At 41.4% G+C, this 23,566-nt stretch overlaps 2 protein-coding genes across 4 annotated transcripts in view; one reads left to right on the forward strand and one right to left on the reverse strand.

Moving 5' to 3' along the window:
• The window catches only part of LOC139748346 (tyrosine-protein phosphatase non-receptor type 11-like), a 131,796-nt gene that overhangs the window by 101,315 nt on the left and 6,915 nt on the right, over positions 1 to 23,566 (reverse strand). The window lies entirely within an intron of this gene.
• On the forward strand, positions 577 to 22,277 carry LOC139748438 (profilin-like). Of its 2 annotated transcripts, none has more exons than XM_071661539.1 (3): positions 577 to 778; positions 2,087 to 2,261; positions 21,849 to 22,277. In XM_071661539.1, the coding sequence occupies exons 2-3, from the start codon at positions 2,087 to 2,089 to the stop codon at positions 22,049 to 22,051; spliced, it is 378 nt and encodes a 125-aa protein (XP_071517640.1). In that variant the 5' UTR covers positions 577 to 778; the 3' UTR covers positions 22,052 to 22,277. The 2 variants fall into 2 exon arrangements, with proteins under 2 accessions (XP_071517640.1, XP_071517643.1); XM_071661542.1 differs by lacking the exon at positions 577 to 778 and adding an exon at positions 1,711 to 1,866.

Here is a 23,566-nt window from a genome sequence, read left to right on the forward strand (position 1 = left end):
CATTTTTTTTTCAAAAGCCTAGCCCACTTTTTTAAATGTAAAAAAAAAGAAAATAAAAATGATGCGTTTGTCTCCTAACCTTGTATACCTACTGTCATATATTCACACATAGACCCCAATTTACGCAGAGTTCCCATTCATCGATCAGCCAGCCCCTATGGGGAAGAGGATTAGTTAGGTTTGATGTAAGCCACCTACCCTGCCCGGAATTCGAACCCAAACCCATGAGATTCGCGGGTTGCAACGCTAACCACTGTACAACGTACGTGTTTATCTCTCAACCTAGGCTACCTCTCACTTAAGGGATTTTTCCTTGACAAGCAGTCATCCATTTGCTTTCTAATCACCTTGCCAGTATTTCACCGGCCGCGCTAAATGCTATCCCATACCTCTCCTATAGCCCTCACACCTAGCAAACGATAGCTACAAACGTGAACGGGCTCAGGAAGCTTTTCATTCTTCAAAGTTTAAAATTCTGGGGGAGAGATAGAGGAGCAGAGGCTAGGAGTCCCAATGTTATCTGGGACTAACATCCGGGGCGTTTTCAGGGTTGTCACATTTCTAGAAAGACAGTGAGACTTGCTCCTTATGGCCACATGACAAAGAGCAGTGTGGTATTGCTGGTGTGCGCCAGAACTATCATCGGGATTCTCGACGGTGCAAGCAGCGTCTACCAACCAGTACTGTGCTGCGCCCGAGCCGGCTGACACCTCGCTCACTCCGCCCCGCCAACTACACCCTTTAACTCACGCCTTTTGTACTGGCGACCATCTAAAAGGTAACGTTAGCCCAGGAAGGCCTACTAAGCTGAGTCATATTACTTAGCTGTGACGTTTAATATCATCAGGGACTGATTTTAATCAAAGTTCTTTTCACTTATCTATGACAATTCATTTATCATACGTGTAAAAATATTTCCAAGTTCATCACTGCACAGGTTGGCCGAACACCAAAAAAAATCCTATTTCATAATCTATGATAACCTACAACCATAAGGCAGCCCAAACTAATAGTCTAAAAACTCAAAACTCATCACAAGAGAGCCAAGAAGTCTTTATCTACAAGTGTGAGGCTTATCTACCATATTTCACTAGCAACCTGGCTCCAACTACAAGCATGGCTCTGCCTTGTACTGTGTGTGTGGAGCCGGGGTTCCTCATCCACAAAGAGCAGGTGGACATCACCCGCTACCCTTTCTACAAGTGTCACCTCATTAAGTGCACAAAATCCAGAGATAACTACCCGTACATTAACTATTACCAGAATGTACTCTTTTCATGCATCAAAACATATTCTGGGTCTCTAAAATCAACACATTTGTAATGGGAATGACATCATATCAATTTTCAAACTTTGAAGGCCTGCAATTTACGTTCGACTGAGCTTTAAGAAACAGAAAATTTAGAGGCAGGAAGGGGAGAAAGTGCGGAAAAGGATGGGAATGGGAGGGGGAGAAGACAGTAGACAATGGCATAGTTGCGATGAGAAATAAAACGGAGGAAGAGTACAGTTTTCGGCACGTAGCTTATCTACGTCTGAATCTCATCATACCGTGGTTAGATTTCATCAAAGGGTTTAACTATTTTTCAGTTCTAAGATGTCTTCAATTACTATGGTCAAATGTATGTTGCGTATGTTACAATTTTACACTATCAGCAAGAACAGTCATCAACGATGTCACAAATACAACGCCTACATCACCACAGCAAGTTCCACACGTTATCAGCTCCATTAACTTATCACAGACAGATAACGTTATGAGTCAAGCGTCCAGGTACGCTGTAGCAACCGTTCACTCTTCCTACTGACCCGCCTACCACTGCTCCTCCACCACGCTTGCCTCTACTACCACACCCAATAATCAAGGTATCTTTTCTCTCAAGTACATCAATTAAGGACCCTCGTTTTACTAACTAGACTTTAAACTAATGCTCAACCAACCAGCACCTACAAAGAAAACCACAAAATGCCTTATTCAAAATCCCAACAAGAGTAACAATTTATTTAGGCTAAAGTGAGCAATCTTTCTAATCTTCAGTCCTACTCTTTAAGTGAATATAGTTATCAGCACTATGTCTCTCGCCAGATGTCTTGGAATACCTACGTGGAGAACCTGGAAAAAACCGGTTTCGTCCAAAAAGCCGCCGTCTGTGGCCAGGACGGCTCAGTATGGGCGGTTTCAGCAGGATGGGATGTCACACCAGCGGAAGTCAAAAAGCTCAGCTCAAGCTTCAACGATAAAGAAGCCCTCTCGCAGTCAGGTAACAACCTCTCATTCCTCAACTACTACTTCCCATACATACTTGCACCATAAACAACCTCGAGTTCTGGTTGTGTGTGTGTGTTCATCTGTGGTTCCCAAAAAAACTAATAGGCATATGGTTACCATTATCATCAGTGTTCCACAACCATCAAGAAGGTATGTGGTGTCATATCATTGTTACCAGAGGTCCACGAGAGCCATCCAGATAGTATGTGGTATTAAATATAGGGACCGATCGTAAGTAAATTGCAATATAAATACCTTTTATGTTCCGTAATGTTGGAATATTATTATATATATATATATATATATATATATATATATATATATATATATATATATATATATATATATAAGAACCTCTTTCACGAGGCTCCTGCAGCAACAAGGATGCACTCCATGCAGGAACGGGAAAACTATGGACTCTTTTAAAGCGAGATTCCCGAGTGACTTCTCCCTCACGGTGTAGGGGAAGTTCGGTAACACATTATATATATATATATATATATATATATATATATATATATATATATATATATATATATATATATATATATATATATATTATCCCTGGGGATAGGGTTGAAAGAATACTTCCCATGTATTCCCTGCGTGTCGTAGAAGGCAACTAAAAGAGGAGGGAGCGGGGGGCTGGAAATTCTCCCCTCCAGTTTTTAATTTTCCAAAAAGAACAGAGAGAGGCCAAGTAAGGCTTATCTCTCTAAGACTCAGTCCTCTGTTCTTGATGCTACCTCGTTAAGGCGGGAAATGGCAATATCTATTGAATATATATATATATATATATATATATATATATATATATATATATATATATATATATATATATATATATTTCTTTCAAACTATTCGCCATTTCCCGCATTAGCAAGGTAGCGTTAAGAACAGAGGACTGGGCCTCTGAGGGAATATCCTCACCTGGCCCCCTTCTCTGTTCCTTCTTTTGGAAAAAAAAAAAAAAAAAAAAAGAGTGGAGGATTTCCAGCCCACCGCTTCTTCCCCTTTTAGTCGCCTTCTACGACACGCAGGGAATACGTGGGAAGTATTCTTTCTCCCCTATCCCCAGGGATATATATATATATATATATATATATATATATATATATATATATATATATATATATATATATATATATATATACGAACAAAGTGCATACGAACGCGCACCTTAGAACATACAAACCTTCAACAGCCAGGATCAAACACGGGACCCCTGTGCAACAAGCGGGAGCGCTACCGCTAAGCTATATATATATATATATATATATATATATATATTGGAAAGGATCATAATTTGCGCGTGATCAAGTATATTCGTAAGAGTCCACGGGGAAAATGAAACACGGTAAGTTCCCAAGTGCACTTCCGTGTAATAAATCACATCATCTCGTGTAACAATCAAATCATCAGGGGAGACACAAGAGAGAAATATAAGTCAGTTGATATACAACGAAGAGACGTAGCTAGGACGCCATTTGGTAAACATGCGATTGTCCAAGACAGTCTTGGACAATAGCATGTTTACCAAATTCCAGCGAGTCCACAGGGAAATAAAGCACGATGAGTTGCCAAGTGCAATAGTTGCCAAGTGTAATAGTCATATCATCAGGGAAGATACAAGAAAGATATATAACAGATGATATACAACGGAGACGTAGCTAGGACACTATTTGGTAGGCAAGTGGCTACCCGAATGTAGGCCGGGGGGCGTTCGAGTCAGGCATCAAACGGAGCCCGGTAACTCATACACTTCCGGTAGCATGGATATGTACACTACTTTGGTATGAGTTCTTTGAAGACTTACTCCCAAAGATACAGCCTCGTAAATACTTTTCACTCGCCGTGTAACCTCTTGCAGGTGGAGCCTGGTAACATACACATAAATAACGTACTTTTTTTTGAGAGGTAGGTCTCTCTCTCTCTCTCTCTCTCTCTCTCTCTCTCTCTCTCTCTCTCTCTCTCTCTCTCTCTCTCTCTCTCTCCATGTCGATTGTGGATCTATCTAGCTAACTGCATTGTAAGTTAATTTTGGGAGAGCCTTGTGTTACTGTCAGAGTCATCCCCATCTTTTTAATAAGTACATTTTCATGAATATATACGCACATACATACATAACGTACTTTTTTTAGGTATAAAGGTCGGTCTTGCCGTTTCTAGTAAGGAGTTTCTATCTACACCTCAAATGTATACACATATATATATATATATATATATATACATGTACACGTACATCCCCTCTTTATATATACACATAAATAAGCACATACGTAAATATGGATATGCTCACGTACTAATTAGAATAATGGCAGATGTACGTCCTCAGTTCTAGTTCTGCTTCTTGGTAAACATAAACGTTCCTATGTTGTGGAGTGACAAAAGATTCTTAACTGTTTTTGATAGTGACATGTCTCTGTTTTAGTGTCTTATGTTCGGAGTTGGCATCTTCGTTACTGCGTGGATTTGTTGTAAATACCTCTGATTGGTAACAAATCTTAAGGCTTTGCTGCTTTATTCAGCACGTTTTACAGGATTCTCATATGTCTGTTTCCTCACAGGATAAATTGGAAGTGGAGAATACACTGGAATACAAAAGGCCCATTGCTTTCACTGAGCCTGTGTCTATTTTTGTGATGAGATGTTCACACGGTAGTATGGAAAGCACCTGCCCTAAGCATGGCTGATTTTTCGTAACTTTTTTTTTTTATCTTAATAGCCATAGCTGCCATAACCTTTTAAATTTACGATTGTGCCCTCAATTCTAAGTTCCAGTTCTTTGTGCTATTGGTAATACAGTGATTCTCAATATATTCTTTTGTATTTTCCATTTCTTCCATATAATTTCTTGCACTCTTCCCCTGATTGTATTTTCTGTTAAGCTTGGCTCTGGATTTTCCTTCGTACGACATTAAAGGTGAAATCAGTCGCATACCATATACTACGTCACCTGCTGTTGGACCGAGCAGAGAAACAAGCAAGGAAACAGACGAAAGAATGGCCCAAACCACCTACATAAACATGTATATATACATAAACGCCCACACACGCTAATATACATAATAATAATAATAATAATAATAATAATAATAATAATAATAATAATAATGGATGGTAAGCATTCTTCTAGTCATAGAACATAAGCTCCGAAGTCCATCATTTTCCTCCTGAGTGAAGTACAATCTCAAAGCCATAAGAGCACCATAAAAGGGGGTCCTAAGGTTGTACAATATATATCTCCAACTTACATATCTCCTATTACTAATCCCAATTCACATAACATATACCATACGACTCAACCATCAACATAAAGACCATAAACAAACACCACACTTACCAGCAACAAGTTCAGACAAAAAAAGACCCCCCCCCCCATCTGTGTCCTCTAAAAGCAATTCATCGAATCTATCCTAAACTATGTCCTACCTGCAAGGTCATATACCATTTCAAAAGCGATCATAACAAAACTATACTAAAGGAAACATAACTCAAAGCAACTGGTTGCTTAACAAGTAATATTCGACTCCCACATGAAAACAATTACTTGCAATGCAATCTTACCATATGCCTGGCATCCAATTTTATGCAACAGCACAAACCCCCTAACATCCTAGTAAATCCTAATCATCATTCACACATAAGTAAAAAGGTTACCCCGACCTTACACTTCTGCAACCTGCACTCGCAGATCCCCAACCCTCAGCAAACTCCAACTGATAAAACAAATCCACGCCATAATGACTCGTCAAACACTAAACAACTTCCACTGCCCTAACCTATGCTTGGATTCCGTCAGAGGTATACCTGACTGGAACTACACCCCTAGAGAGGTCAAAATTTCATTTTTACTCTCTGGCCGGTGGACATGGTAGGTTTTCTGGAAATAAAGGAGCCCCATACAAGGGGGTCCTGGGGTGGGAGCAGATGTATGTGTGTGTGTGTGTGTGTGTGTGTGTGTGTGTGTGTGTGTGTGATTATCTGCAGTAATAACCTATCAGTACATTATGTGGAAAGAGTTTTACACTAGTGAGACCCTGTTTTGTACTTTTTGTGCCATCAAGAAGACTTTTTCATCTTTGTAAGTAGCCAGCATTTACAGTCTTCTTGATTAGATCATTCTAACAATCCACTAACTTTACACTAAACCAGTATTCCTTTACAATCTTAACCATCCTCTCTCTCGCTTCTTATCATGTCCTTTGGTAACTCTCATGCAACAATTCTGTAAAACCTGTTTATTGTCAGCATAATTCAACTGATTTTTAAGGACTTAAATGCTGTTAAACTTTCTTAATTCAGGTACCATACTGTTGCACCTCTATAGACCCTCTAAATCATATCTATGTATTTCTTTATGTGATTATCCCTGAAAGACATAATCCTGTTCCAGTCTAACAGATGTGAATAACTTACCAATATATTTCTTTAAACATCTACTTGAATGCGATCTTAATATTTGCCAGCAGACAGCTTACTTCTTTCACAATTCTCCTGGATGTAAAACTTACGGGAAAGATTAGGCACAAAGTTGACCCCTAGATCTATATCGCACTGATCCTGAAACTTATTTCCCACAAAGTAGTATTCATGCTAAAGCCTTCTTTTGCTGTATCCCATCCTCATTACCTAACATATATTTGGACTGAATCTCATCATGCATTTACTACCCAACTAAACTTTGTCTAGGTTCACCTGTAAGTTGATACAAGTTTTCACTTCTAATTTCCCTCATGACCTTAGCATCAGCCCCAAACAAAATTGCACGAGTCTAGTCCTCCTGCCAAGAACAGCAGTGAGTCTAGGATCAAGCTCTGTGGTACTCTACTTGTAACCCAAGCTCATTTTGAGAATGTCGCTCTGACCTGCATCTTTTGTTTTCTTTCACATGAATAATCCTCAGCCCACTGTTTCCTCTTTGTACCTGTTGATTTGGCTTCTTAATAAAACTTCCAACTTCTTACAATAGGAATACAGTCTACCTATCCATCTCTTCAGTCTAAGACTAAGCTCACTCTGTCGTAAAAGTCTAACAGGTTCATGAAGCAGGACCTATTTTCTCCAAAGCCATGCTATTAAAGACGTTTCTTCTTTGTAGGTAGTCATACATTTTTTTCTGATTGTAGGTAACCATTCATTTGTTTTCTGATTGTAGGTAGCCATTCATTTGTTTTCTGATTGTAAGTAGTCATTCATTTGTTCTCCAATTGTAAGTAGTCATTCACTTGCTTTCTGATTATCTTTTCCAGTGTTTTACAAACAACACTCATCAACAAATCATGTCTACAGTTCCTTGAGATTTCCTGGTCTTCTTTCTTAAACAAAGGCATGACATTTGCCCTCTCCTACATCTTTAAAACTACCTTGCCTACTAGTGTCCTACTGAACAGCATTTCAAGAGGCCTAGCAAATTCATCAGCACATTTCTTCAGTACAATCAGGGAGACTTAATCATATCCTCAAGCCTTTCAAGGGTCAGGTTTTTTCAACAGCCTGATTATTTTGTTTCTTCTAATCTTTACACTTTCTACAATTTCTTACACTCCACTGTGAAAACAATGAATTTGTCATTAAGCTCCTCACAAGTCTCTTTGTATTCCTCAACAGTTCCTCCCTCTAAGTACCTTAGCTGATTATTTGTTCTTTAAATAAATAGTTTTCCTTATGAACTTAATGAAAAGCATTAGGTTATTCTTCACCTTGTCTACATTACTCTTTTCAAAACCTCTCTGCTCCTCCCTCCTTCCTTTGAAGTACTCACTTCTTGTTCTGGATCTTTCTAATGCTGGCCAGCTACAATGACATTTGTACCTCTACCACAGTATATCTCTGTGTTCTCTCACTTTTTGGAATTTCATGTCAAAACCTGCCTCATTCCATTTCATTCTTCTCCCTCTTTTACTGACCTATGGCACTCATGCTCTGACTCCTTCATAGTATATTTCACAGACCCTAATATGACATATGTCTATACTATCATTGTAGAACACCTTTTCCTAATTCACGCTCATAAAACTTGAGCAGCTTTCCATAACTGCCTCATCTGCAGTCCTTTTTAAGGTCCTGTGCATCCTCTGATCATCTTGTGTCTTCCTCCACCCTAGAGTCAAAATTGAGTACAATACTATATGACATTCTTTCCTAAATGAACTTCACATTTGTTGTTTTCTATTTCCATGCTGCTTTGTGAAAAGATGATGTCAAAAGGTGATAGTGTGTCATCTCCCCTAGTTCTCAGATGTTATCTGACATCCTGTGTAACTCCATGACCATTTCTTAGAAACTAGTCGTAGGATAGCTATTAGTAAATCAAAAACATAAATAAAAACAGGGGGTAGTGATGCTGTTTCCTGTGGGGCAGGGTGGCATCAAAAATGGATGAAGGCAAGCAAGTATGAATAAGTGTATATCTGTATATGTCTGTGTATGTTTATGTATGTATGTATATATGTACATGTTCATATGTATATGTAAGCATATGTGCGTGTATGGGCGTTTATATATTTATTTATTTCGTATATTTATTTTGCTTTGTCACTGTCTCCCACGACAGCGAGGTAGTGCAAGGAAACAGACGAAAGAATGGCCCAACCCACCCACATACACATGTATGTACATACACTTCACACATGCAAATATACATACCTATACATCTCAACATATACATATATATACACACACAGACATATACAAATATACACATGTACATAATTCATACTGTCTGCCTCTATTCATTCCCATCGCCACCCTGCCACACATGAAATAACCAACCCCCTCCCCCCTCATGTGACCGAGGTAGCGCTAGGAAGACAACAAAGGCCCCATTCGTTCACACTCAGTCTCTAGCTGTCATGTAATAATGCACCAAAACCACAGATTCCTTTCCACATCCAGGCCTCACAGAACTTTCCATGGTTTACCCCAGACGCTTTACATTCCCTGGTTCAATCCAATGGCAGCACGCTGACCCCGGTATACCACATCATTCCAATTCACTCTATTCCTTGCGCGCCTTTCACCCTCCTGCATGTTCAGGCCCCAATCACTCAAAATCTTTTTCACTCCATCTTTCTACCTCCAATTTGTTCTCCTACTTCTCCTCGTTCCATCCACCTCCGACATATATATCCTCTTGGTCAATCTTTCCCCACTCATTCTCTCCATGTGACCAAACCATTTCAAAACACCCTCTCCTGCTCTCTCAACCAAACTCTTTTTATTTCCACACATCTCTCTTACCCTATTATTACTTACTCGATCAAACCACCTCACACCACATATTGTCCTCAAACATCTCATTTCCAGCACATCCACCCTCCTGCACACAACTCTATCAATAGCCCACGCCTCGCAACCATACAGCATTGTTGGAACCACTATTCCTTCAAACATACCCATTTTTGCTTTCCGAGACAATGTTCTTGACTTCCACACATTCTTCAAGGCTCCCAGAATTTTTGCCCCCTCCCCCACCCTATGATTCACTTCCGCTTCCATGGTTCCATCCGCTGCCAAATCCACTCCCAGATATCTAAAACACTTCACTTCCTCCAGTTTTTCTCCATTCAAACTTACCTCCCAATTGACCTGCCCCTCAAACCTACTGTACCTAATATTACCTTGTTCTTATTCACATTTACTCTCAACTTTCTTCTTTCACACATTTTACCAAACTCACTCACCAGCTTCGGCAGTTTCTCACATGAATCAGCCACCAGCATTGTATCATCAGCAAACAACAACTGACTCACTTCCCAAGCTCTCTCATCCACAACAGACTGCATACTTCCCCCTCTTTCCAAAACCCTTGCATTCACCTCCCTAACAACCCCATCCATAAACAAATCAAACAACCATGGAGACATCACACACCCCTGCCGCAAACCTACATTCATTGAGAACTAATCACTTTCCTCTCTTCCTACACGTACACATGCCTTACATCCTCGATAAAAACTTTTCACTGCTTCTAACAACTTGCCTCCCACACCATATATATATATATATATATATATATATATATATATATATATATATATATATATATATTATCCCTGGGGATAGGGGAGAAAGAATACTTCCCACGTATTCCCTGCGTGTCGTAGAAGGCGACTAAATGGGAAGGGAGAGGGGGGCTGGAAATCCTCCCGTCTTGTTTTTTTTTTTTCCCAAAGAAGGAACAAAGAAGGGGGCCAGATGAGGATATTCCCTTAAAGGCCCAGTCCTCTGTTCTTAACGCTACCTCGCTAATGCGGGAAATGGCGAATAGTATGAAAAAAAAAAATATATATATACAAAGGCAAACGGGATAAGAGTGAGTGCTCAAATTACAGAGGTATAAGTTTGTTGAGTATTCCTGGTAAATTATATGGGAGGGTATTGATTGACAGGGTGAAGGCATGTACAGAGCATCAGATTGGGGAAGAGCAGTGCGGTTTCAGAAGTGGTAGAGGATGTGTGGATCAGGTGTTTGCTTTGAAGAATGTATGTGAGAAATACTTAGAAAAGCAAATGGATTTGTATGTAGCATTTATGGATCTGGAGAAGGCATATGATAGAGTTGATAGAGATGCTCTGTGGAAGGTATTAAGAATATATGATGTGGGAGGCAAGTTGTTAGAAGCAGTGAAAAGTTTTTATTGAGGATGTAAGGCATGTGTACGTGTAGGAAGAGAGGAAAGTGATTGGTTCTCAGTGAATGTAGGTTTGCGGCAGGGGTGTGTGATGTCTCCATGGTTGTTTAATTTGTTTATGGAAGGGAATGTTAGGGAGGTGAATGCAAGAGTTTTGGAAAGAGGGGCAAGTATGAAGTCTGTTGTGGATGAGAGAGCTTGGGAAGTGAGTCAGTTGTTCGCTGATGATACAGTGCTGGTGGCTGATTCATGTGAGAAACTGCAGAAGCTGGAGACTGAGTTTGGTAAAGTGTGTGAAAGAAGAAACTTAAGAGTAAATGTGAATAAGAGCAAGGTTATTAGGTACAGTAGGGTTGAGGGTCAAGTCAATTGGGAGGTAAGTTTGAATGGAGAAAAACTGGAGGAAGTAAAGTGTTTTAGATATCTGGGAGTGGATCTAGTAGCAGATGGAACCATGGAAGCGGAAGTGAATCATAGGGTGGGGGAGGGGGCAAACATCCTGGGAGCCTTGAAGAATGTGTGGAAGTCGAGAACATTATCTCGAAAAACAAAAACGGGTATGTTTGAAGGAATAGTGGTTCCAACAATGTTGTATGGTTGCGAGGTGTGGGCTATGGATAGAGTTGTGCGCAGGAGGATGGATGCGCTGGAAATGAGATGTTTGAGGACAATGTGTGGTGTGAGGTGGTTTGATCGAGTAAGTAATGTAAGGGTAAGAGAGATGTTTGGAAATACAAAGAGTGTGGTTGAGAGAGCAGAAGAGGGTGTTTTGAAATGGTTTGGTCACATGGAGAGAATGAGTAAAGAAAGATTGACCAAGAGAATATATGTGTCGGAAGTGGAGGGAACGAGGAGAAGTGGGAGACCAAATTGGAGGTGAAAAGATGGAATGAAAAAGATTTTGAGTGATTGGGGCCTGAACATGCAGGAGGGTGAAAGGCGGGCAAGGAATAGAGTGAATTGGATCGATGTGGTATACCAGGGTTGACGTGCTGTCAGTGGATTGAATCAGGGCATGTGAAGTGTCTGGGGTAAACCATGGAAAGTTGTGTGGGGCCTGGATGTGGAAAGGGAGCTGTGGTTTCGGGCATTATTGCGCGACAGCTGAAGACTGAGTGTGAACGAATGGGGCCTTTGTTGTCTTTTCCTAGTGCTACCTCGCACATATGAGGGGGGAGGGGGATGGTATTCCATGTGTGGCGAGGTGGCGATGGGAATGAATAAAGGCAGACAGTGTGAATTGTGTGCCTGGGTATATATGTATGTGTTTGTGTGTGTATATATAAGTGTACATTGAGATGTATAGGTATGTATATTTGCGTGTGTGGACGTGTATGTATATATATGTGTATGGGGGTGGGTTGGGCCATTTCTTTCGTCTGTTTCCTTGCGCTACCTTGCATACGCGGGAGACAGCGACAAAGCAAAATAAATAAAATAAATAAATATATATCTTATTTATTCTTTATTTTGCTTTGTCGTTGTCTCCCGCTTTTGCGAGGTAGCGCAAGGAAACAGACGAAAGAAATGGCACAACCCACCCCCATACACAATGTACACACAAATACGCCCACACACGCGAATATACATACCTATACATCTCAATGCACACATATATATATACACACACAGACACATACATAAATAGCCATGCACACAATCCACACTGTCTGCCCCTATTCATTCCCATCGCCACCTCGCCACACATGGAATACCATCCCCCTCCCCCCTCATATGTGCGAGGTAGCACTAGGAAAAGACAACAAAGGCCCCATTCGTTCACACTCAGTCTTCAGCTGTCGCGCAATAATGCCCGAAACCACAGCTCCCTTTCCACATCCAGGCCCCACACAACTTTCCATGGTTTACCCCAGACGCTTCACATGCCCTGATTCAATCCACTGACAGCACGTCAACCCCAGTATACCACATCGATCCAATTCACTCTATTCCTTGCCCGCCTTTCACCCTCCTGCATGTTCAGGCCCCGATCACACAAAATCTTTTTCACTCAATCTTTCCATCTCCAATTTGGTCTCCCACTTCTCCTCATTCCCTCCACCTCCGACACATATATCCTCTTGGTCAATCTTTCCTCACTCATTCTCTCCATGTGCCCAGACCATTTCAAAACACCCACTTCTGCTCTCTCAACCACGCTCTTTTTATTTCCACACATCTCTCTTACCCTTACATTACCTACTCGATCAAACCACCTCACACCACACATTGTCCTCAAACATCTCATTTCCAGCACATCCACCCTCCTGCGCACAACTCTATCCATAGCCCACGCCTCGCAACCATACAACATTGTTGGAACCACTATTCCTTCAAACATACCCATTTTTGCTTTCCGAGATAATGTTCTCGACTTCCACACATTCTTCAAGGCTCCCAGGATTTTCTCCCCCTCCCCCACCCTATGATTCACTTCCGCTTCCATGGTTCCATCCGCTGCTAGATCCACTCCCAGATATCTTAAACACTTTACTTCCTCCAGTTTTTCTCCATTCAAACTTACCTCCCAGTTGACTTGACCCTCAACCTTACTCTACCTAATAACCTTACTCTTATTCACATTTCCTAACTTTCTTCTTTCACACACTTTACCAAACTCAGTCTCCAGCTTCTGCAGTTTCTCACATGAATCAGCCACCAGCGATGTATCATCAGCAAACAACAACTGACTCACTTCCCAAGCTCTCTCATCCACAACACACTGCATACTTGCCCCTCTTTCCAAAACTCTTGCATTCACCTCCCTAACAACCCCATTCATAAACAAATTAAACAACCATGAGACATCACACACCCCTGCTGCAAACCTACATTCACTGAGAACCAATCACTTTCCTCTCTTCCTACACATACACATGACTTACAGCCTCGATAAAAACTTTTCACTGCTTCTAACAACTTGCCTCCCACACCATATATTCTTAATACCTTCCACAGAGCATCTCTATCAACTCTATCATATGCCTTCTCCAGATCCATAAATGCTACATACAAATCCATTTGCTTTTCTAAGTATTTCTCACATACATTCCTCAAAGCAAACACCTGATCCACACATCCTCTACCACTTCTGAAACCACACTGCTCTTCCCCAATCTGATGCTCTGTACATGCCTTCACCCTCTCAATCAATAGCCTCCCATATAATTTACCAGGAATACTCAACAAACTTATACCTCTGTAATTTGAGCACTCACTCTTATCCCTTTGCCTTTGTACAATGGCACTATGCACGCATTCGCCAATCCTCAGGCACCTCACCATGAGTCATACATACATTAAATAACCTTACCAACCAGTCAACAATACAGTCACCCCCTTTTTTAATAAATTCCACTGCAATACCATCCAAGCCTGCTGCCTTGCCGGCTTTCATCTTCCGCAAAGCTTTTACTACCTCTTCTCTGTTTACCAAATCATTTTCCCTAACCCTCTCACTTTGCACACCACCTCAACCAAAACATCCTATATCTGCCACTCTATCATCAAACACATTCAACAAACATTCAAAATACTCACTCCATCTCCTTCTCACATCACCACTACTTGTTATCACCTCCCCATTTGCGCCCTTCACTGAAGTTCCCATTTGCTCCCTTGTCTTACGCACTTTATTTACCTCCTTCCAGAACATTGTTTTATTCTCCCTAAAATTTAATGATACTCTCTCACCCCAACTCTCATTTGCCCTCTTTTTCACCTCTTGCACCTCTTTTCAGAAAAGAAGAGTGAATGTTGGGGTGAAGAGGGTGGTGAGAGTAAGTGAGCTTGGGAAGGAGACTTGTGTGAGGAAGTACCAGGAGAGACTGAGTACAGAATGGAAAAAGGTGAGAACAATGGAAGTAAGGGGAGTGGGGGAGGAATGGGATGTATTTAGGGAATCAGTGATGGATTGCGCAAAAGATGCTTGTGGCATGAGAAGAGTGGGAGGTGGGTTGATTAGAAAGGGTAGTGAGTGGTGGGATGAAGAAGTAAGATTATTAGTGAAAGAGAAGAGAGAGGCATTTGGACGATTTTTGCAGGGAAAAAATGCAATTGAGTGGGAGATGTATAAAAGCAAGAGACAGGAGGTCAAGAGAAATAAATATATATATATATATATATATATATATATATATATATATATATATATATATATATATATATATATATATATATATATTTTTTTTTTTTTTTCTTTTTTTTTGCTTTGTCGCTGTCTCCCGCGTTTGCGAGGTAGCGCAAGGAAACAGACGAAAGAAATGGCCCAACACACCCCCATACACATGTTTATACATACGTCCACACACGCAAATATACATACCTACACAGCTTTCCATGGTTTACCCCAGACGCTTCACATGCCCCGATTCAATCCACTGACAGCACGTCAACCCCAGTATACCGCATCGCTCCAATTCACTCTATTCCTTGCCCTCCTTTCACCCTCCTGCATGTTCAGGCACCAATCACACAAAATCTTTTTCACTCCATCTTTCCACCTCCAATTTGGTCTCCCTCTTTTCCTCGTTCCCTCCACCTCCGACACATATATCCTCTTGGTCAATCTTTCCTCACTCATTCTCTCCATGTGCCCAAACCATTTCAAAACACCCTCTTCTGCTCTCTCAACCACACTCTTTTTATTACCACACATCTCTCTTACCCTATTGTTACTTACTCGATCAAACCACCTCACACCACATATTGTCCTCAAACATCTCATTTCCAGCACATCCATCCTCCTGCGCACAACTCTATCCATAGCCCACGCCTCGCAACCATACAACATTGTTGGAACCACTATTCCTTCAAACATACCCATTTTTGCTTTCCGAGATAATGTTCTCGACTTCCACACATTCTTCAAGGCTCCCAGAATTTTCGCCCCCTCCCCCACCCTATGATCCACTTCCACTTCCATGGTTCCATCCGCTGCCAGATCCACTCCTAGATATCTAAAACACTTCACTTCCTCCAGTTTTTCTCCATTCAAACTCATCTCCCAATTGACTTGACCCTCAACCCTACTGTACCTATATATATATATATATATATATATATATATATATATATATATTTTGCTTTGTCGCTGTATCCCGCGTTTGTGAGGTAGCGCAAGGAAACAGACGAAAGAAATGGCCCAACCCACCCCCATATACATGTATATACATACGTCCACACACGCAAATATACATACCTACACAGTTTTCCATGGTTTACCCCAGACGCTTCACATGCCCTGATTCAATCCACTGACAGCACGTCAACCCCGGTATACCACATCGATCCAATTCAATCTATTCCTTGCCCTCCTTTCACCCTCCTGCATGTTCAGGCCCTGATCACACAAAATCTTTTTCACTCCATCTTTCCACCTCCAATTTGGTCTCCCACTTCTCCTCGTTCCCTCCACCTCCGACACATATATCCTCTTGGTCAATCTTTCCTCACTCATTCTCTCCATGTGCCCAAACCATTTCAAAACACCCTCTTCTGCTCTCCCAACCACGCTCTTTTTATTTCCACACATCTCTCTTACCCTTACGTTACTTACTCGATCAAACCACCTCACACCACACATTGTCCTCAAACATCTCATTTCCAGCACATCCATCCTCCTGCGCACAACTCTATCCATATCCCACGCCTCGCAACCATACAACATTGTTGGAACCACTATTCCTTCAAACATACCCATTTTTGCTTTCCGAGATAATGTTCTCGACTTCCACACATTCTTCAAGGCTCCCAGGATTTTCGCCCCCTCCCCCACCCTATGATCCACTTCCGCTTCCATGATTCCATCCGCTGCCAGATCCACTCCCATATATCTAAAACACTTTCCATGGTTTACCCCAGACGCTTCACATGCCCTGATTCAATCCACTGACAGCACGTCAATCCCGGTATACCACATCAATCCAATTCACTCTACTCCTTGCCCTCCTTTCACCCTCCTGCATGTTCGGGCCCCGATCACACAAAATCTTTTCACTCCATCTTTCCACCTCCAATTTGGTCTCCCACTTCTCCTCGTTCCCTCCACCTCCGACACATATATCCTCTTGGTCAATCCTTCCTCACTCATTCTCTCCATGTGCCCAAACCATTTCAAAACACCCTCTTCTGCTCTCTCAACCACACTCTTTTTAGTACCACACATCTCTCTTACCCTATTGTTACTTACTCGATCAAACCACCTCACACCACATATTGTCCTCAAACATCTCATTTCCAGCACATCCACCCTCCTGCGCACAACTCTATCCACAGCCCACGCCTCGCAACCATACAACATTGTTGGAACCACTATTCCTTCAAACATACCCATTTTTGCTTTCCGAGATAATGTTCTCGACTTCCACACATTCTTCAAGGCTCCCAGGATTTTCACCCCCTCCCCCACCCTATGATCCACTTCCGCTTCCATGGTTCCATCCACTGCCAGATCCACTCCCAGATATCTAAAACACTTCACTTCCTCCAGTTTTTCTCCATTCAAACTTACCTCCCAATTGACTTGACCCTCAACCCTACTGTACCTAATAACCTTGCTCTTTTTCACATTTACTCTTAACTTTCTTCTTTCACACACTTTACAAAACTCAGTCACCAGCTTCTGCAGTTTCTCACATGAATCAGCCACCAGCGATGTATCATCAGCGAACAACAACTGACTCACTTCCCAAGCTCTCTCATCCCCAACAGACTTCATACTTGCCCCTCTTTCCAAAACTCTTGCATTCACCTCCCTAACAACCCCATCCATAAACAAATTAAACAACCATGGAGACATCACACACCCCTGCCGCAAACCTACATTCACTGAGAACCAATCACTTTCCTCTCTTCCTACACGTACACATGCCTTACATCCTCGATAAAAACTTTTCACTGCTTCTAACAACTTGCCTCCCACACCATATATTCTTAATACCTTCCATATATATATATATGTGTGTGTGTATATGAGCGGATGGGCCATTATTTCATCTGTTTCTTAGCACTACCTGAAAGATGTGGGAAACTGTGATCAAGTGTTATACTACTACTACTACTACTACTACTACTAATAATAATAATAATAATAATAATAGTAATAATAACCATATATACATATTTATTTTATTTTCGCTTTGTCGCTGTCTCCCGCGTTTGCGAGGTAGCGCAAGGAAACAGACGAAAGAAATGGCCCAACCCACCCCCATACACAATGTATATACATACACGTCCACATACGCAAATATACATACCTATACATCTCAATGTACACATATATATACACACACAGACACATACATATATGCCCATGCACACAATTCACACTGTCTGCCTTTATTCATTCCCATCGCCACCTCGCCACACATGGAATACCATCCCCCTCTCCCCTCATGTGTGCGAGGTAGCACTAGGAAAAGACAACAAAGGCCCCATTCGTTCACACTCAGTCTCTAGCTGTCATGCAATAATACCCGAAACCACAGCTCCCTTTCCACATCCAGGCCCCACAGAACTTTCCATGGTTTACCCCAGACGCTTCACATGCCCTGATTCAATCCACTGACAGCACGTCAACCCCGGTATACCACATCGATCCAATTCACTCTATTCCTTGCCCTCCTTTCACCCTCCTGCATGTTCAGGCCCCGATCACACAAAATCTTTTTCACTCCATCTTTCCACCTCCAATTTGGTCTCCCACTTCTCCTCGTTCCCTCCACCTCCGACACATATATCCTCTTGGTCAATCTTTCCTCACTCATTCTCTCCATGTGCCCAAACCATTTCAAAACACCCTCTTCTGCTCTCTCAACCACACTCTTTTTATTACCACACATCTCTCTTACCCTATTGTTACTTACTCGATCAAACCACCTCACACCACATATTGTCCTCAAACATCTCATTTCCAGCACATCCACCCTCCTGTGCACAACTCTATCCATAGCCCACGCCTAGCAACCATACAACATTGTTGGAACCACTATTCCTTCAAACATACCCATTTTTGCTTTCCGAGATAATGTTATCGACTTCCACACATTCTTCAAGGCTTCCAGAATTTTTGCCCCCTCCCCCACCCTATGATTCACTTCCGCTTCCATGGTTCCATCCACTGCCAAATCCACTCCCAGATATCTAAAACACTTCACTTCCTCCAGTTTTTCTCCATTCAAACTTACCTCCCAATTGACTTGACCCTCAACCCTACTGTACCTAATAACCTTACTCTTATTCACATTTACTCTCAACTTTCTTCTTTCACACACTTTACCAAACTCAGTCACCAGCTCTGCAATGTCTCACATGAATCAGCCACCAGCACTGTATCATCAGCAAACAACAACTGACTCACTTCCCAAGCTCTCTCATCCACAACACACTGCATACTTGCCCCTCTTTCCAAAACTCTTGCATTCACCTCCCTAACAACCCCATCCATAAACAAATTAAACAACCATGGAGACATCACACACCCCTGCTGCAAACCTACATTCACTGAGAACCAATCACTTTCCTCTTTTCCTACACGTACACATGCCTTACATCCTCAATAAAAACTTTTCACTGCTTCTAACAACTTGCCTCCCACACCATATATCCTTAATACCTTCCCCAGAGCATCTCTGTCAACTCTATATGCCTTCTCCAGATCCATAAATGCTACAAACAAATCCATTTGCTTTTCTAAGTATTTCTCACATACATTCTTCAAAGCAAACACCTGATCCTCACATCCTCTACCACTTCTGAAACCACACTGCTCTTCCCCAATCTGATGCTCTGTACATGCCTTCACCCTCTCAATCAATACCCTCCCATATAATTTACCAGGAATACTCAACAAACTTATATCTCTGTAATTTGAGCACTCACTCTTATCCCCTTTGTCTTTGTACAATGGTGCTATGCACGCATTCCGCCAATCCTCAGGCACCTCACCATGAGTCATCTTTCGTACTATTCGCCATTTCCCGCATTAGCGAGGTAGCGCTATGAACAGAGGACTGGGCCTTAGAGGGAATATCCTCACCTGGCCCCCTTCTCTGTTCCTTCTTTTGGAAAAAAAAAAAAAAAAAAAAGAGAAAAAAGAAAAAAAAAGAAAAAGAAAAAGAAAAAAAAATAACCTTACCAACCAGTCAACAATACAGTCACCCCCTTTTTTTAAAAAATTCCACTGCAATACCATCCAAACCTGCTGCCTTGCTGGCTTTCATCTTCCGCAACGCTTTTACTACCTCTTCTCTGTTTACCAAATCATTTTCCCTAACCCTCTCACTTTGCACACCACCTCGACCAAAACACCCTATATCTGCCACTCTATCATCAAACACATTCAACAAACCTTCAAAATACTCACTCCATCTCCTTCTCACATCACCACTACTTGTTATCACCTCCCCATTTGCGCCCTTCACTGAAGTTCCCATTTGCTCCCTTGTCTTACGCACTTTATTTACCTCCTTCCAGAACATCTTTTTATTCTCCCTAAAATTTAATGATACTCTCTCACCCCAACTCTCATTTGCCCTCCTTTTCACCTCTTGCACCTTTCTCTTGACCTCCTGTCTCTTTCTTTTATACATCTCCCACTCAACTGCATTTTTTCCCTGCAAAAATCGTCCAAATGCCTCTCTCTTCTCTTTCACTAATAATCTTACTTCTTCATCCCACCACTCACTACCCTTTCTAATCAACCCACCTCCCACTCTTCTCATGCCACAAGCATCTTTTGCGCAATCCATCACTGATTCCCTAAATACATCCCATTCCTCCCCCACTCCCCTTACTTCCATTGTTCTCACCTTTTTCCATTCTGTACTCAGTCTCTCCTGGTACTTCCTCACACAAGTCTCCTTCCCAAGCTCACTTACTCTCACCACCCTCTTCACCCCAACATTCACTCTTCTTTTCTGAAAACCTATACAAATCTTCACCTTAGCCTCCACAAGATAATGATCAGACATCCCTCCAGTTGCACCTCTCAGCACATTAACATCCAAAAGTCTCTCTTTCACGCGCCTGTCAATTAACACGTAATCCAATAACGCTCTCTGGCCATCTCTCCTACTTACATACGTATACTTACGTATATCTCGCTTTTTAAACCAGGTATTCTCAATCACCAGTCCTTTTTCAGCACATAAATCTACAAGCTCTTCACCATTTCCATTTACAACACTGAACACCCCATGTATACCAATGTGTGTGTGTGTGTGTGTGTGTGTGTGTGTGTGTGTGAGAGAGCAGATGTGGCCTTTCTTCGTCTTTTCCTGGCACAACTTGCTAACATGGGAAGCAGCAATCAAGTATGAAAAATATATATACATATATAAACCAAGGAGGTGGAAGGATGGAGTGAAATATTATTTGAAAGCCTTGGGCCTAAACATGCAAGAGGATGTCAGTTGTACAAGGTATAAAGCAAATCAAAGTGATTTGGTATACAGTACAACATACTATCATTGGGCTGAGCCAGGGAATAAGAAGCTCTAGCCTTTATACAACACACATCCTCCTGCATTTTTAGACCCCAGACTTTCTAAATATCTTTCACGCCATTCTTCCACCTCCTTCTTGGTTTCCCCCTTTTCCTTGCTCCCTCCACTACCAACATAAATAACCTCTTAGTCATCCTCTCTACATATCCAAACCATTTCTGTCCACCCTCTTCAGCCCTCTCATACATACTCCTCTTACTACCACATCTGTTCAAACATTTAATTTCCAACACATCCATTCTCATCATTACATTATTGTCTAAGGCCCACATCCTGCATCTATACTGCAACTATGGTATTCCTATACCATTTATTATGCCCTAAGAGACAGTGACCTCTCTTTTCACAGTCATGCATGCAAATTCAGTGCACTCACACTCAAATATACTTCATATAATCTAAGACTGATGACCACTAATAATTATCTGTATTTCACAGGTATGCATATAGGTAATGAGAAGTTCTTCTACCTTGGTGGGGAAGAAAATGAGCTGAAAGGTAAGAAAGGCCAGGCCGGCATCCATGTGGCTAAGTCTAAAACAGCCATAATCATCGGTTACTATGAGCAACCCATCCAGCATTGCCAGTGCGCCAAGGAAGTTTACAACGTGGCAATGTATCTCAAGGAACTACAATACTGAGTCTCACCTCATACAAAAGGAAGGCTACTCCATAGCATACATAACTATTACTTTCCAATATAATTACTGGAGTCCATGCTCAAGATACTCATAGGGTTTTGTAAACTAGTTCTTTCTCGCAACATGCTCCTACTCTGAATATATAATTCATAAGTAGAATGAAAACAATACATTATATAAGTTCTGTAAACACAATTGACATATATATAATACATTAAAAGGCTCCTATCTTAGTTTTCATGTCCTTCATTTCTTATAAATGATGAACTGCCAACCTTAGAAAAAAGGGAGAAATACGAAGGAAATCCTTAGAAATGTAAATCATGGAATAACATGGATAGTTAGATCCTCTTATGAGTTGAAGTGACTTAATGATATCTACTAAATCAAAATGCACTTTAAAACATGTTAGTCTTTCAGAAAATTTACTGGTGAATCAACTTCTCAAGAGCATTTGTAATCAAGAGGCTAATGCTTCTTTCATACTGTGAAGGACTGAAACAAAAGTAATAACATTAACACAATGATTTATTGGGTTAGAAGCTGAAGCAAATTGTAAGCTTAACGTGCCCATGGCATATGGGTATGTTGACCCATTAGGAACTATCAGCATGACTAAATCCCAGAAAAAAACATTCTCTAAGAAGACCTTAATGTATAGAAGTAGAGCTGATACATGTAGTGTAGGATTAAGGTAGAAAGACAAGTTTAAATAAGGTATGAAGAAATGATGTAGGCAGGATTTCCGCTGTGCTTTCCAGGTGAAAGGGTTGCCTCTCTACCAGGCGGGAATGACTGCAGTGGCGGGTAAAATCAGTTTACTGGAGGCTGACAATAACAACCATATGAACATGTCTGAATGACTTTCTTATCAACTATGGGGGACACCGGAATAGCAGGCATTCTTAATTGTCTAATTTCCTTTGCAAAAGGAAAGACTGAGGGAGGAGTAAAAATATCAATTCATTACGGAGTTAAAAGCTGGTATACAAAAAGTGGGACTATGATAAGGTCATGTGAGGTACAGTGAAATGATGCAAACAGGATTCCATGGTGCTACCAGGACTCCTTGAGCTTCTGCAGGAGGAAGAGACAAACCTATGCCCGAGTTAAAGGACAGCTGACATTAGTGTTTCAAGCTGCTGAGGGGGTTGCGCCAAAGGTTTTGTGGTTTGAGCTGCTACTTGAGATAGACACTGGCAATATCACACATTAGTCTCACTGAAGGGGACTTCAGAAATAAAATACCACAGACCCCTGCCAGAAAGATGAAAAGTCAAGAGTCACATGGTGTGCTGCTAATGATTGTGGCAGAGCCACAAGTGTTCCTGAAGTCAGAGTATCATGGCTGGACATTTCAGGTGTTGCACTTGAGTGTCTGAGCCCAACCATTTGAGGCAGTTTGGGTCAGACATGCTATGAACATGAATTGTGTAGCTGCATGGGGTTGTGCGAAGAAGGGTGGATGTGTTGGAAATGAGATGTTTGAGGACAATATGTGGTGTGAGGTGGTTT

The sequence above is a fragment of the Panulirus ornatus genome, chromosome 5 (genome assembly GCF_036320965.1).
Source record: "Panulirus ornatus isolate Po-2019 chromosome 5, ASM3632096v1, whole genome shotgun sequence".
Lineage (NCBI taxonomy): Eukaryota > Metazoa > Arthropoda > Malacostraca > Decapoda > Palinuridae > Panulirus > Panulirus ornatus.